Source organism: Camelina sativa, chromosome 6 (genome assembly GCF_000633955.1).
Source record: "Camelina sativa cultivar DH55 chromosome 6, Cs, whole genome shotgun sequence".
Lineage (NCBI taxonomy): Eukaryota > Viridiplantae > Streptophyta > Magnoliopsida > Brassicales > Brassicaceae > Camelina > Camelina sativa.
The window spans coordinates 21,473,326-21,484,096 of record NC_025690.1 but is presented as its reverse complement, the minus strand read 5'-3'; the positions used below and the strand labels follow the sequence as shown (position 1 = coordinate 21,484,096).

The 10,771-nt window shown below is 37.1% G+C and overlaps 5 protein-coding genes across 6 annotated transcripts in view; 1 reads left to right on the top strand and 4 right to left on the bottom strand.

Annotated features, from left to right (window-relative positions):
- LOC109133368 (dirigent protein 9-like) overlaps positions 1 to 892 on the bottom strand; it is a 5,621-nt gene extending 4,729 nt beyond the window's left edge. Inside the window, exons 1-2 of the mRNA XM_019246413.1 lie at positions 864 to 892; positions 3 to 714 (exon numbers count right to left, since the gene is read on the bottom strand). Of these exons, the coding sequence (XP_019101958.1) occupies positions 3 to 714; positions 864 to 892 (741 nt within the window). The remainder of the gene's footprint in view (positions 1 to 2; positions 715 to 863) is intronic.
- LOC104792766 (dirigent protein 9-like) lies at positions 930 to 2,120 on the bottom strand. Its single transcript, XM_010518988.2, has one exon. It carries the CDS (start codon positions 2,051 to 2,053, stop codon positions 1,070 to 1,072), a length of 984 nt encoding a protein of 327 aa, XP_010517290.1. The 5' UTR covers positions 2,054 to 2,120; the 3' UTR covers positions 930 to 1,069.
- Positions 2,603 to 3,037, bottom strand: LOC109133367 (dirigent protein 9-like). Its single transcript, XM_019246412.1, has one exon. The coding sequence runs from the start codon at positions 3,035 to 3,037 to the stop codon at positions 2,603 to 2,605; it is 435 nt and encodes a 144-aa protein (XP_019101957.1).
- On the bottom strand, positions 3,460 to 5,945 carry LOC104792768 (caffeoylshikimate esterase-like). 2 transcript variants are annotated; one of them, XM_010518992.1, is made up of 7 exons: positions 5,712 to 5,945; positions 5,548 to 5,580; positions 5,330 to 5,456; positions 5,090 to 5,236; positions 4,671 to 4,801; positions 3,962 to 4,198; positions 3,460 to 3,879 (listed from the first exon to the last, which is right to left on the bottom strand). In XM_010518992.1, exons 1-7 carry the CDS (start codon positions 5,712 to 5,714, stop codon positions 3,604 to 3,606), a joined length of 954 nt encoding a protein of 317 aa, XP_010517294.1. In that variant the 5' UTR covers positions 5,715 to 5,945; the 3' UTR covers positions 3,460 to 3,603. The 2 variants fall into 2 exon arrangements, with proteins under 2 accessions (XP_010517294.1, XP_010517292.1); XM_010518990.1 differs by lacking the exon at positions 5,712 to 5,945 and having other exon boundaries at positions 5,548 to 5,586.
- On the top strand, positions 8,596 to 10,342 carry LOC104699323 (putative F-box protein At1g49610). Its single transcript, XM_010414643.1, has 3 exons — positions 8,596 to 9,552; positions 9,751 to 9,927; positions 10,085 to 10,342. The coding sequence occupies exons 1-3, from the start codon at positions 8,596 to 8,598 to the stop codon at positions 10,340 to 10,342; spliced, it is 1,392 nt and encodes a 463-aa protein (XP_010412945.1).

Below are 10,771 nucleotides of genomic sequence, written 5' to 3'. Positions count from 1 at the left end.
ACTGCAATCTGAGAGGCATGAGAGGCGGTCCGGTGAACTCCAAAGAAACTAATGGCGTCGTCTAAAGTGTCATGATGGTCATGCTCTCCATGTAGCAACACGGTCAAAGAAAGAGTCTGGCTTGTGCCGTCCAAAGAACTGGCCAAGTAAAAGCCTTGAGCTCTCCCTATAACAGCTGAGCCGAGCTCGTGGCTTTCGGTTAGTTCATCGTCCACAACGGTTATGGTTCCGAACATGAGATGCTGGAGGGCAGCACCAGGAGGGAGGTTTCCGGCGGTTACAAAAGGGAGATTGTTTGCGCTAAGAGCATCGTTGGAATTCCCATTAGTGTTTTGGATTACGGTGGAGGTTTGAGCACCGCCAAGTCCTGTGAGAAGTGGAGCTGTGTTTGGGTTAATAACACTGTTGATGTTGTTTGAGTTGACCAGTGGAACTCCATTGTCAACCGGGAAAATGCTGTTGCTGGCCTTAGAGAATGGTATTCCATTCACTTCGGTTTGAGCTACTATTCCGGTAACCACACGAGCCGATGGGTGAGACCCGCCTAGCACGTCATGCATAAAGAACTCTAGTAATGGCTCGTGTTCACCCGCTGTAGCACCTGCTGGACCGGCTGGGACTGTAATTGCTGATGGAGTATTTGTGGTTGTGGGTGCGGGTCCTGAATTGTCATCGGATCCATCATCCTCCTCAGCTTCGGTNAGATTGCATTCTCTGCATTTTATTTGAGATATAGAAAACAGAGTAGTAGTTGCATTTGGCTTGCATCATCAAAGGGAGATGTATAGCATTTGAAGAAGTTGTGTATACAAATAGTTTCTTTCAGGTCTAGGATTGGCCTCTTAGGAAGTCAGTCACATTGCTTCAAAAGCTTATTGTGACTTGTACCCATTTGTCAAACAAGTATTTTTGTGTGAATGAAACAAGAATTTGATTGAAACAGTCTCATTTAAACAAAGTTCTTTGGAATTTAGATTTACACAACAATGGAAAAAGGCCACAAGCAGAAGCTAGTGAGCAAGAACATATACAAAAGCAATCATTTCTTGTTTTAAGTCTCATTTTCTCTTCAAGCTTTGTAGGTGAGGTATATACTGAAATGGAGGATGGTGTCTTGACCATCAGTGATATGCTGGTTGTTCTGGTTATGCAGAGTTTCCACTATGGCATACCCTTTCGCGTGCTCGAACTTCCCAGTCCCGCCAATAACTGCAATCTGAGAGGCATGAGAGGCGGTCCGGTGAACTCCAAAGAAACTAATGGCGTCGTCTAAAGTGTCATGATGGTCATGCTCTCCATGTAGCAACACGGTCAAAGAAAGAGTCTGGCTTGTGCCGTCCAAAGAACTGGCCAAGTAAAAGCCTTGAGCTCTCCCTATAACAGCTGAGCCGAGCTCGTGGCTTTCGGTTAGTTCATCGTCCACAACGGTTATGGTTCCGAACATGAGATGCTGGAGGGCAGCACCAGGAGGGAGGTTTCCGGCGGTTACAAAAGGGAGATTGTTTGCGCTAAGAGCATCGTTGGAATTCCCATTAGTGTTTTGGATTACGGTGGAGGTTTGAGCACCGCCAAGTCCTGTGAGAAGTGGAGCTGTGTTTGGGTTAATAACACTGTTGATGTTGTTTGAGTTGACCAGTGGAACTCCATTGTCAACCGGGAAAATGCTGTTGCTGGCCTTAGAGAATGGTATTCCATTCACTTCGGTTTGAGCTACTATTCCGGTAACCACACGAGCCGATGGGTGAGACCCGCCTAGCACGTCATGCATAAAGAACTCTAGTAATGGCTCGTGTTCACCCGCTGTAGCACCTGCTGGACCGGCTGGGACTGTAATTGCTGATGGAGTATTTGTGGTTGTGGGTGCGGGTCCTGAATTGTCATCGGATCCATCATCCTCCTCAGCTTCGGTTGGAGCCACCATGGGGATTTGGCCTGTAGGGATTAACTGAGGCTGAGGTTGGATCTCGTCAAGAAGTCTAGAAGAGTTGATGACTGCGAGGAGATTGAATGATGTGAGGAACAGAATGATGATTATGTGAAAAGCTTTGGCCATTTTACTCTTTAGTTTGGATTCTCAAGTTGTCTTTGGTTTGCGATTTTGTTTGTGTTTAATGTCCTTCGATGTATGCACTAATGGGTTTATATAAAGAAGCATTGGAGCATTTGGTTAATGCGATGAGAATGGAGTGGAGGTGTTGTTGTTTTGCTTTAGTTGGGTTTACGATCAGTTCAACTGAACCTTTATTTAGTAATTGAATTAGCTAATAATGATTAGGTACTTGTTTCTTTATTCTATCTCTTTATAATTGAGTAATAGTATAATAGTTGCATTTATATATTTTGCAGGTACTGTATTGTTCGACAGATTAACACCGTAAGAGAGTGTTTACATCGTTTATGACAGAGTTATATTCAACTTTAACCGTTTTATTGGTTACTTGATAATTTTACTCTTTCATATCTAGTATAAACATAAATAATCAATTTTTTCACCTTTCTTTCCGTCTTATTAATATTAAGTCAAAGGTTACTATCTTATCAAACTAATTAACAGAAATAGTATTCAAGAAAAGAAAGAAATGAACAAACAAACAGAATCTGACTATGTNGAGTTGACCAGTGGAACTCCATTGTCAACCGGGAAAATGCTGTTGCTGGCCTTAGAGAATGGTATTCCATTCACTTCGGTTTGAGCTACTATTCCGGTAACCACACGAGCCGATGGGTGAGACCCGCCTAGCACGTCATGCATAAAGAACTCTAGTAATGGCTCGTGTTCACCCGCTGTAGCACCTGCTGGACCGGCTGGGACTGTAATTGCTGATGGAGTATTTGTGGTTGTGGGTGCGGGTCCTGAATTGTCATCGGATCCATCATCCTCCTCAGCTTCGGTTGGAGCCACCATGGGGATTTGGCCTGTAGGGATTAACTGAGGCTGAGGTTGGATCTCGTCAAGAAGTCTAGAAGAGTTGATGACTGCGAGGAGATTGAATGATGTGAGGAACAGAATGATGATTATGTGAAAAGCTTTGGCCATTTTACTCTTTAGTTTGGATTCTCAAGTTGTCTTTGGTTTGCGATTTTGTTTGTGTTTAATGTCCTTCGATGTATGCACTAATGGGTTTATATAAAGAAGCATTGGAGCATTTGGTTAATGCGATGAGAATGGAGTGGAGGTGTTGTTGTTTTGCTTTAGTTGGGTTTACGATCAGTTCAACTGAACCTTTATTTAGTAATTGAATTAGCTAATAATGATTAGGTACTTGTTTCTTTATTCTATCTCTTTATAATTGAGTAATAGTATAATAGTTGCATTTATATATTTTGCAGGTACTGTATTGTTCGACAGATTAACACCGTAAGAGAGTGTTTACATCGTTTATGACAGAGTTATATTCAACTTTAACCGTTTTATTGGTTACTTGATAATTTTACTCTTTCATATCTAGTATAAACATAAATAATCAATTTTTTCACCTTTCTTTCCGTCTTATTAATATTAAGTCAAAGGTTACTATCTTATCAAACTAATTAACAGAAATAGTATTCAAGAAAAGAAAGAAATGAACAAACAAACAGAATCTGACTATGTTTTATTTCTAACTACCCTTTCAAAGATATACCACCAGTTCTACGTTTCCTCTCAGATTCGGACCCGCCTTTTCCATCAGAGGTTCTCTTGTCCAACCAACCAATGATATCATCGAACACAAGATCAATATTCTCTGGTGTCTCTCCATAGAGTAAGCCGTGCCACATCCTAGGGTACAGCTTGAGGGTCTTGTCCCAACTAGACGCAACCTCATACAACTCTCCACTCACCGCTTTATCTGTGACTTTATCGTCTTCTCCGTGCAAGACCATAAACGGTAAAGAAACCTGTTCCCAAGATATAACACCGCATGTAAGCCTCATCCGATCATATTAACTCTTTGACAAAACTGAAAGTAAAAATAAATACCTCGTTCAATCTCTTCTCGAGGTCGGTGCTAACCCTCAGTAGCTCATAAGCAGTCTTCAAACGTGGACGTCCTTTGTAACAATAAGGGTTTTCTCTAACCTGCTTTCTGATTTCTGGCTGCTTAAAAGCAATCTCAATAATATCTTGACCAGGAATAATCTTCCACGAGGGTATCACTCCGCTAAGTTTGGACAATAACGAAATTACCAAAGGATTTGGTTTCATTTCTTCAGCAATCTGTAATGTAGGAAAAAAATTGTCACACTTACGTTTTAAAAACTTTCTTTCAGTAAATTAGCGGAGAAATGATTACCCTGACATTGTGATTTGTTCTAATCAAATAAAACTCTCAATTCCCTCAATAATGGTTTACCTATTTACAATACTAATAATTCAGCATCTTTCACATCATCGTGCCCTCGTTTGGAAACAGACAACCCAACATTTTAGCATATACAATCCATATTTATTCGTCCTACATTGGGTGGGTAAAAAGTTACATCACACCTCAACAATCCTGTTTTTGTTATTATACTCAAAACTAATCTCCACTAAAACATATAACCAGGCTGGCTAATTCCTTTTTTAAAAACAATAATACCACCGTTTCAAATGAAAAAGACGTACCAAACAATAATATCGATAGCTCCATGATAAAACATAATTAGGCCAATACAAAGATAGAAGCATGATGGAATGAATTTTATACCTTACACATTGGAGCAGCCAAAATGGCCCCATCCCAAAACTCAGGCTTCTTTCTGTGTAACAACAAAAGTACTGCTCCACCCATTGATTCTCCTAACAAGAACCTCATCTTCCCTTTATTCTCTTCTCTCTCTAATTATTCCAACCACACAAAAATATTAAAAAAAAACATCAGAAAACGAAACTTTTTGATAAAGTCGTACAAAAGAAATTTAATAATGTCAGAGTAATGGGTTACTTCCATCCAAAAACATCATGACGATAGATCAATTACCAACAAAAGAAAAAGAAAAAAAGGTCTTGGTAAGATTTTTTTTGTATAATTCCTAGTTTGGTTCAATAATTTGAGAGTAGTGGTGATTAAAATTGGTGGTTATGAAGGTTGTTTTTCAAAAGATAAGTATTAAAAGTGAATATTACCGCAAATGCTTGTGTAGTGAGTTGAGACATCATCAACAAGTTGGTCAAAGTTAGGGACGTAAGCACTAAGGCCATCAGATTTGCCATGACCTTCATAGTCTATACCATAAACTGCAAATCCTGCTTTCACAAGTCTCCTCGCAGTACCTAATCCAATCATGTTCATTTCCAAAAATTGTTAACAACAACACCTCTTGAAACTTAGATACGAAAACATAATTTAGACTGCACGATCTCAACTGTTCATGGTGATGCTACATTCCATTGCATATCCATGGCAGATAAATACTAAAGCCTTCGGTTCTTGCTTTGCTGGTACCCATTTGCACGTGAACAGTTTCATTCCCCGAGAATTCTTGATGAAACTCTGTATATAATACATAAATTTTCAATAAAATATGAGATTTATCTATCTGAATGCATATACTCATTAACGAATAAGTAAACATAACACAAACCTCTTCGTACACGGTGTCATCGGTTTGACTCGCCTGCATAACCAAAAAGAAAAAAAAGTACAATTCATTACAAGAAGAAAACAAACTAAAAGAGTTTCAAATGTGGTCTTCAAAGGATTAAAGAAAAAAAAACAGAGAGTGTTTTAAATCAGAACGTAACTAACCATTCTTACGAAGAAGAGATTAAGTCTGAAACTCTCTCTCTCTCTTTGGTATTTGTTGGATGGAGACGCGAGTTTTATGATAAGAGATGTCTCGTGTTTTGGTTGTAAGGCTCTGTTTTATATTAAGGGGAAGAGGAGGACGACGATACAGTAATGCGACGACGTTTTCGAAGATTTGATAGTGACGATTTTTTAAGTATTTGAACGGATTCGTTTCTTCTCTTCGCACCCCTCCAACACACACGGCAACACGTTTTTTTTTTGTTTGTTTTAAATTGCTTCTTCTTCAAAAAAAAAAAGATAAAAAAATCCCTACACTAAACAAATGGCAAATTCAAGTTTTGCGACGCTTCAAAAGCACCCCCTCAATTTCCAAAATAACTCAGATAGTACCCCCTTAAGTCTTAAATTGTTCATTAACACCCCTTCCAAATTCTTTGACATTGGGTTTTTTCTTTTTTGTTATTTCAAATTGCAAAATCAAACTCACATCTACAGATGTTAGAAGATGTTAAGGTCGGTTTTGTAAATAATATATAATCAATCTTTCTAACGAGTAACACTAGATGTCAAATAGGGTTTAAATTTCTCAGATTCAATAATGTTTTTATCCTGATTATCATAAAAGTATATAAATGAAGGATCATATGTAAAATGAAGAAAAGTCAAAAATCTACAATTTCTACTAGTTTTTACGATACAATGTCTACTATATATAACCTTAGTTGTAAAAAGTTCAACTCCGTTGACTAACAGATTATAAATTTGTTTTTACAGATCAGAGATATACTGTATTTTACTACTAGTATTTGTTTTTGTTAAATTGTGATCCCGTATCCACTTTCACATCATTAAGTGTTTAATTTCATGATCCACCACTATATTTATTAATTCAAAGTTAGGCCAATAAAATTATTTTAATTTTTTGGATCCCACGTATCCGCGTGTGCATATCTTTGCTCATTGGGCAATAAACCAACCTGCAGCCTTGGACGAATGAGTCGTTTGACTTTTTAATAATATATATTAGTATGGTTTTGTAAATATTGGTGATCGAGATTCAAGCGACGACTGTAAGATAAAATTAAAATGTTTACAAAAATTATGGTCGGTTTTTTTATATTCAGATACTCTCAAAACGTTCAACACGCCGGCTTTTTAGCAGAACATGTAGTCAATAATATAAATATCGATATTATTGTATATCCTGAATATCAAATGCTTATGTATGTCTTGTCGATATTTTCTTAAAGATCCCACTAATCTGTTACGGAGCAGAACATGTAATCAATAATATAAAAATCAGATTTGTTTATATCCTGAATATCAAATGCTTATGTATGTCCTGTCGATATTTTCTTAAAGATCCAACCCACTAATGAGTAAATGACTAATCTGTTACGAAAGAAAACAAATGTGTAGTGTAAGCATTTAGTTTCTAATAAATACCAAAAGTGTCACTGTCTGCAGCTAGTAAGATCAATCCAAGAAGAAGATGATCAGAGCATATATGGCTAAGTTTTGTTATTTATTATGGCTTTACGTTGTGTGCGTTTAGAAGAAACCAAATTTGTTTAAATGATGATAAAGTCAAAGAGTCACAAGTTTCATTGCTAATTCTTTTTTTTTTTTTTTTTGGAACAAACACTATTAAATTAATTAGTTCATCTACATATACTATATAGACTCTATTTTTGTAATTTTATTTCAGAAGCTAATATCAATTGCAAAGTATACGTTCGAAACCTCCAGGAGATAATTGTATATAGTATGTAGTGGGCTTTTCAAAAGCCTAGTAATAAATATCTTTTTTTTTTCTTTAACTAAGAAAGCTTATTTAATTTCATCTTAATGTCATCTTCTTGTCAATGTGGAATGGGATGGGTTATCAAAGACCCTATTACCCAAGTTTATAGAGGTGATTTTATTTTGAGTCGTGGAGTGTTATCTATCTCATTGTGATTAAAAAATATAATGGTTCTCGATTGGGTAGCGTTGGATCCGCCTAGTGTTCCAGAGTTGTACTTGATCAACCATTGCATTTGTTTTGGTCCAAGTCTATACAGAGTTGTACTTGATCAACCATTGCATTTGTTTTGGTCCAAATCTATAGAGGTGAATGTAATGTGTCTATGATTTTGTTGTAACTTTGATTTGGTGAATGGAAAATTGATGTTGAGCCCAAAAAAAAAAGACCCTATTACCCAACAATCGTCATATTTCTGCTAATAGAGACTTTGTGGATTCTGCCTTGGTAGCAGAGACTCTCGTCGTTCGCAGTGCTCTCACCAAGACTGCAAATATTCATGGCGCCATTAATATTTCAGTGTTCTCGGATTCCAAAATCCTCATGACACTCATCAATGCTAAGGATAGTACTACAAAGTTCAAGGGGATCCTCCATAATATAGCTCTGTTAAAGTCCTCCTTTGCTTCTATCTCTTTTATTTAAGTTTATTCCACGAACTAGCAATGTTGCAGCTGACTCTGTCGCTAAATCCGCCTTAATGGCTTTTAACAATTCCTCCTGGAGTGTAACTCTATCATTGCTTTTAATGAATTCCTTGTTTACCCAAAAAAAAAAGATAAAAGTTAATTATACGTATGTGCAAGGAGAAGAAGTCACGTGACAAAAAGAGAAAAGGAAATTGGTTTTAATTTCGGATTTATTTAGTTATTATCATTTTAGTTGAATATGAGAATACTGCTATTTATCTGTTCCATTAGATAAATATTAGGATTTACACTAATGGGCCCATAATGGATTTTACATAATACAATATATTTGTAACAATACCATTAATAAACAAAATTTGTAATTACTTTGTTTGTTTCTTAATCACAACACATACAAGTAGGTTTGTTATCCGTGGTTGATAACGTAATGGCCTACGACGGCAGAAACGGAGACGGCGTCACCGCCGCTGACTGCTACGCTCATCAGCACCGCCGTGATATCAAACGAGCAGGAGACTCAAGTGAAAATCTAGACTCAATTAGCTCTTTGCCCGATGTGCTTATCCAACAGATCCTCTCCTTTCTCCCGACTAAAGTAGCCATTAGAACTTCGGTCTTGTCCAGACGATGGAGGCATGTATGGCCCAATACACCTTCCTTGTCCTTTGATTTTGAAGGATTTCGTAATATACGGAATCCAGCTGATTTCATAAACGAAACCCTAGCTCGCTACACGGCTCGTAAGATGATGAGATTTCACCTCGATTCCTACCACGTGAGAGACTGTCCTCCTGATCACGACCTGAACAAGTGGATCGAGTTCGCTCTGTCCCGAAACGTTGAGAATTTGTCGCTACAATTCTCCGTTAGTCATTCCCTCGAGTACAGTATTCCTGATTTTTTTTACACCAATTCTTCGGTTAAGCAACTCAATAGAAATCATCTCATTACAAGATGCTCCGTGTCTTGGACATCATTGAAGAAACTTTCATTGCATTCTTGCTATATCTCTGAAGAATCCCTTGCCAAGATTCTATGTGGTTGTCCGATCCTCGAAATATTAAGATTGTATTGCCTAAGTCAACCAACGTTTCTTGATCTCAGCAAGTCACCGCGTCTGAGAGTTTTGAAAATCAAGCGTCGCCTTTTGGTTACAGGGGCAACACTTATTGTTGCACCACATATACATGACCTCAGATTGACAAACTCTCAGTTACCTTGTACCTTAGTTGATGTCTCGTCTTTAACCAAAGTTAAACTAGACATTGACTTCTGTCAAGTTAAGGAAGAACTCGACGCTCTTTTTCTTCAAATCATGGCGCTAGAAATGCTAGAGAAATTGAAGAATGTACAGAAGCTTACTTTTGGGGAAAACTTTCTTAAGGTATATGTTTAATTTTGTATACTCTAGTGTGATATACATTATATGACCATTCGTACTCGTGGAGAACCAGCTGGTTTGCACACACTTATACCTTTTAGCCTATTGATTAGTTTCCATTAAGCTTTGATTTTCAGTAACTCTATGTTAGTATTGCTGTAGATGTTTCGGTACTCACCATTGGAGATTGTGCTTTTGTAGATTTTATCCCTTGTGGAACTTCGAGGTGTTTCTTTACCGATATTCAAGGTTCAGGTTTTGACGCTTAGGACAACTATCTCCCAGTATGTAATTCATGGGATAGTAAGGGTGCTACAAAACTCACCTCAACTAAAGAAGCTAACCCTACTACATAGTTGGAAATGTGGCTTCATACCGGTATATATGTTCACCTTGAACCGCTTTTTTTTTCCTTGACCATTCAAGCTATTGGCGTGTTTGAATAATCCTTGTAAACATGTCATTTCGTTTTGAGTTCGTTGAACCTGAGATATTGACAATCTGTTTTGCATTAATGATATGTTTGGCTGTACAGGAAGATCTTCTTGACTACTACTTGGAAGCGCATAGTTTGAATCAAAATCGATGCTGGATCCTTGGCGAAACTTGGCCACTAGAGTCAAAGGTTGTGGCTTCGTTCATGAAAATTATGCTGCAAAACACAAAGACATTAGAGAAGATGGTCGTAATTGGATTGAAAGGTTATTGTCCTAAAGGAAAAGCTTTTGAAGAGTTGCTTCAAATGGATCCAATGCCCTCACACGACAACAATGTGGCCATTGTGTTCACCTAAACCAAGCCGAAAGTATTTTAGATGAAAACTTTTCTTTATTTTGTTGGATTATCTAGGAAATGATCATGACATTTATTTATTATAAATATTTCTAAGTTTTACTATTTTGTTTTATATAAATTAATGAGTGAAATTATTTTTAAAATTTTAATCCTTGTTTTCAATATTTAAAGATCATTAAAACGTGTTTTCTTTAAATAGTTAAACAAAGAACGGCATAAACCACAACTTTCATCTCCACTTAAAAAAAAGCTCAACTTTGTAGATACCCTTGTTGTGTGTATATATGAAGAGTGTAGAAATTTAACTTTAATCTAATGTAAGAATGTTATAAATATTGATCTTATTCATAATACTGATATGGAGAATATTAAACATGAAACCATTTTAAAAAAAAAAATACATATATAATTCACAATAGCAGCGTTA

Coding starts and splice junctions, on each gene's coding strand:
- LOC104792766 (XM_010518988.2), bottom strand. CDS start 2,053: ATGGCCAAAGCTTTTCACATAATCATCATTCTGTTCCTCACATCATTC.
- LOC104792768 (XM_010518990.1), bottom strand. CDS start 5,586: ATGCAGGCGAGTCAAACCGATGACACCGTGTACGAAGAG. Junction 5,237..5,329: donor ATGTAGCATCACCATGAACA/GTTGAGATCGTG, acceptor TGATTGGATTAG/GTACTGCGAGGAGACTTGTG. Junction 4,199..4,670: donor TGGCTGCTCCAATGTGTAAG/GTATAAAATTCA, acceptor CCTACATTACAG/ATTGCTGAAGAAATGAAACC.
- LOC104699323 (XM_010414643.1), top strand. CDS start 8,596: ATGGCCTACGACGGCAGAAACGGAGACGGCGTCACCGCCGCTGACTGC. Junction 9,553..9,750: donor TTGGGGAAAACTTTCTTAAG/GTATATGTTTAA, acceptor GTGCTTTTGTAG/ATTTTATCCCTTGTGGAACT. Junction 9,928..10,084: donor GGAAATGTGGCTTCATACCG/GTATATATGTTC, acceptor TTGGCTGTACAG/GAAGATCTTCTTGACTACTA.